The sequence below is a fragment of the Atta colombica genome, unplaced genomic scaffold, assembly GCF_001594045.1.
Source record: "Atta colombica isolate Treedump-2 unplaced genomic scaffold, Acol1.0 scaffold210, whole genome shotgun sequence".
Lineage (NCBI taxonomy): Eukaryota > Metazoa > Arthropoda > Insecta > Hymenoptera > Formicidae > Atta > Atta colombica.
Window position 1 is genome coordinate 828,801 of NW_017259306.1, and position 4,303 is coordinate 833,103.

At 32.1% G+C, this 4,303-nt stretch overlaps 1 protein-coding gene across 1 annotated transcript in view; it reads right to left on the reverse strand.

Annotated features, from left to right (window-relative positions):
• Positions 1-4,303, reverse strand: part of LOC108687625 (discoidin domain-containing receptor 2-like) — a 225,289-nt gene that overhangs the window by 13,949 nt on the left and 207,037 nt on the right. The window contains exons 13-14 of the mRNA XM_018193501.1: positions 3,761-4,074; positions 635-826 (exon numbers count right to left, since the gene is read on the reverse strand). Of these exons, the coding sequence (XP_018048990.1) occupies positions 635-826; positions 3,761-4,074 (506 nt within the window). The remainder of the gene's footprint in view (positions 1-634; positions 827-3,760; positions 4,075-4,303) is intronic.

The window sequence follows — 4,303 nt, forward strand, 5'->3', positions numbered from 1 at the left end:
AATCTCTTGATTTAAATAACATTTTATTATTTTTAATTTATCAATTATTTATTTATTTTATTATTTTTATATATATCAAAATATAAATCAATCTTCTTCTGTGATTAGTTTCGAAGTAAATAACGTCCATATTAACATATGCCTTTTTTAAATATATAATAATAAACTACATTTAAAACATTTTCTTGAATTAAATTGTTTAACTTTATTGTTTTAATTAAATTAACAACATATTGAATAGAGGCAGTAGCGATCTGAAAGAAAATAATTATAAATAATTCAAATTCAGTATAATTTGATATTATGAGTTTTTAACAGTGATGTATTCAATACGAAAAACGCTACTTCTTTTATGCTGCATCTATGTAAATAATTGAAAATATTTTATATTTTTTTTAGTATTCAGAAATCCTCTAGTAAGAAATCATTAATTTTTAATTTTTAATTCAACAAAAAATTAGAAAAAAAAATCACAAAACTTAGGTTAGACATGTAGTCTTCGGTTTCTCCATACATAAATTTTACATAAACTATAGTATACATATGATACTTTATCTTAGTGCACATGTTTAAGAGGTAATAATATTAATTAAACTATGGAAATTAAGTTAGAAAAGTATCGTGTTTATCATACCTAAGCGTCTTAGCCGTGTGCAAGTTTGAAGTTTCGGCGATGTGACTTTGCAGATATTGATTCAAATCCCCATACTCGCCGTTTTCCAATACGATGCACATGGGATCGTTCTCAAGGCTGGCACCGAGTAGCCGCGCGACATTTCGATCGGCGAGTCGTACCAGTCTCTTTGCCTCCTGTTGAAATTCTATCCTGGAAAACACATGGAGCATCCGGAAGTAATATCTTTATAGGTGCCCGCGGTACCAAGGCCGTGAGTATTGAATACGGATGCCGATATATATATTGGAAGTAATGTAGATATTCCGTTCCGGTATCGCTCGCTTGTCTCTCGGAAGTTTTCGTTGTCTCGCGAAGAAGAAAGAAAGGCAGGAAAGCAATACAGAAATGCCAAGGATAAAAGAGAAACCTATCTACGGGGTTATAGCGCGAGTCACGAATAAGGACAACCGCGAATAAGGGTTGCGACTATGCACTACTGTGCTACACATGTGAGTAAATTCTAGCAAGAGCAGACGATGCAGAACATGATATAAACTGCCACATCGAATAGTGAATTCGATAAGAACTCAATGAACTGTATGACAATTGAAACCTATATTCTTTACAATTTTTGATATAAAATTATCTCCTCATATTATAAATCAATCCAATAAAAATTTTAGCGATTAATGAGCCACTTTATTATTCTATAGTCGAATAATCAATTTTATTGGTACGAAAAAAAGATCATTTCATAAACATTTTGACACAGGATAATTTCTAGTAATTCCATGATATCTCTGAAATTATTGAAAATTTGCATTTTTACGATTTCAACATATTTGCATAGACGAGCACGCTTTCATTTAGAGAAGTAAACACGAATGTATTTCGAATAAATGCGATGTATTATAATATTGAGTTTCGTTGATGAGATATGTATTTGACCGACCAGCACGTTTTATTTTATACATGATATTAATTTTTGGGAAATATTTTAAAATTCATCAGTACATTTTTTTCATAGAACATGCGTATATGCGCAACATAAAATTACTTAATTGAAAATGTCAACGCGGAAAATGAAATTCCTTTTTGCATCGAAAAATTCAATCATCAGACGACGAAATGTATAATAGGATCAAAAAACGAAAATCTATCAGGCAGATTGGTTGATAGACTTTTTCGTGGAACGCGAGTTGATTGTAGCCAACAGAAAGAAAGGCGTGGAAAAGAATAAAGACCAGCGAGAGAACGATTGCGCTCTAACATGAGTTGCATCCATTTCGCGCGACGACACGGGTTTCGCGGGCTTTTCCCAGATGGCAAAATGTGTTTTGTAGACAATGCCATCCATGATCCTGTCTGCGAGGATCATCCTTTTGCTACTGCGCGTCGTCGGGCCGATGCAGTGAATCCGGTACGACGCGCTCCGTTGCTTGTTCCTGTCCCTATCGGTCTATAGGAAGAGGGAAAATCATGATCGTCCGAACAAAACGTTGTTATAGCGGCATCGCGAATGCAATAAAAAGGATCTCTTTTATTGGCTGATGTAGTGTTCATGGTTGAGCTACGAAAATCTTCGTTCAAGCATTGATTCTAGATTTTTCTGAAATGTACTTTATAGAAACAAATACGCTTCGATGTGAATTGGATCAGTGTGGAACTGCGCATATAATTATACATGACGCATAATATGAGATATTACAAAGTACAGTTTGTAATTTTTATTCATTGTATTTATAAATTATAGAGTGCGCGGAATAATCATTTTCTTTATATAATATTATCCAATTAACTTTATATAATATCATCCAATTATTGCGCAGTATCGCTCTGTAATCAGTGGATACTGATTTTCAAATATTTCACTGAAAAAGCCACGATGAAGCACGTACAGTGCATACATGCTGATTCGCTAAGTAGGTCGTAATGGTGGATTTAGACGTGGACGGGATTTCGAAAATTGCGAAACATAAATAACATTCAGGATAAACAAGATTATTGACGAATATTTCATATTACCAATCGCTAAATCGTATGCCCCGTAGAAAGATGCTTTGAATACAGAATAGGATTTTATGTTTCCAATTTTCTAAAGGTGAAAGAACCCTCCTCTCTCACCGCTTTATGAAAAATTATATTGACGCAGACATGCGTGTATGAGCATGGACGAGTTATTCGATTACATGCCAATCATCGATCGCTTAAAGCCCTTCCGCATTATCCGGCCACATCTACTTAATGCGCGTAGCGTGTCATTACATTCGGAATCACTTTGCGCCGCTTTATTGAATTACGCCGTTAACGCGACGCTCTATAATCTATTGGAATAATTTTCTATCGTCGATAGAGATAGGCACTGCTTTCGCTTTCGCTTTTTGATTGTAGGAGCGGTTGTCTCCCGAGATATTTAAGCTTTGTACAAAATATATGTTTTAAAGTTAATATTTTGATACCATATATTTGATATCCGTACGATAATATCTAAATGCCTAGTGATTATATTTAATTAACGCAATATTGACGATAATTGCGAAGAATTTAATTGATATGAAATTTTATGTTCTTATCACAAAACACATTCTCAATAAAACATTCTCAATTAAACATTATCATAAAAATATTTATCGAAATATAAGAATAGAATATAAAAGAATGACAAGATTTTTCATTACAAAATAAATAATACATTAAATTAAAAACTTTAGAACATAAATTCATTATTATTTGCGATTGCTGTTTTCGATTATTGAAGACACGATTAATCTCAAAAAATAAAGCATTCAATTTCCATAACTTATTTTTGTATACCTTTATGTAAATTGAGAAAAATTTAATCAAAGTCAAATTTCATGCTATCGCATAACGTTATATTAAATAACGTTATATTAAATACTAGTCATTATCTAAATATATTTATCTAGATATATTTATAAAAATAGAATATAAAAAAATGAGCAAATTTTTCATTATGAAATAAATAATATATTAAATATTTTAAGACGTCAATTATCATTTGCAACTATTGCTATTTTTCAATTTTTTGAAGAGATTATTTTTCTTAAAAGATAAAGTATTCAATAGCTATAACTTGCTTTTATATACCATTATATAAATCGAAAAAAATTACATGGTTCTTACCTAAGAGCGTCAGAAGATCCTGGTTTCAAGGATTTAACAATAACTAAATCGCTGGAGGTGTTTCTGAAAATCTCATCGTATCCAGGAAACCTGTCAACTTCGCAGAGATGAACATCGCCGAAGTATCCACAGCCAAGATTTTCAACGATGTTGAGTTTTTCCCGTGGAAAATCAAGGACACACTCAGGTATCTCCTCCTCTTCTTCCGTTAACATATCTTCCGGACTATAGCTAGTTACACTGCTAGAGGCTTTCGCACTCATTGGCGGTGGTGTACTTGGTGTTGGCGAAGGTGGCAGTGGTGGTAGAGGACTCTGCGATGACACATACACGAATTCAAAATTATATTTTCTTGAATTACGTATAAATCAATATATAATATTAATACATGTAATATGAATATGTGAGGCAAATAGTTGAGAGTAAATATTTGTACTTTTATTCACTGAACAAAATTATTTGAAAAATATGAAACAAGTATAATATCGCGAATATGAATAAAATAGGATAAATATTTCTTCCTTTATATATATATATATATAT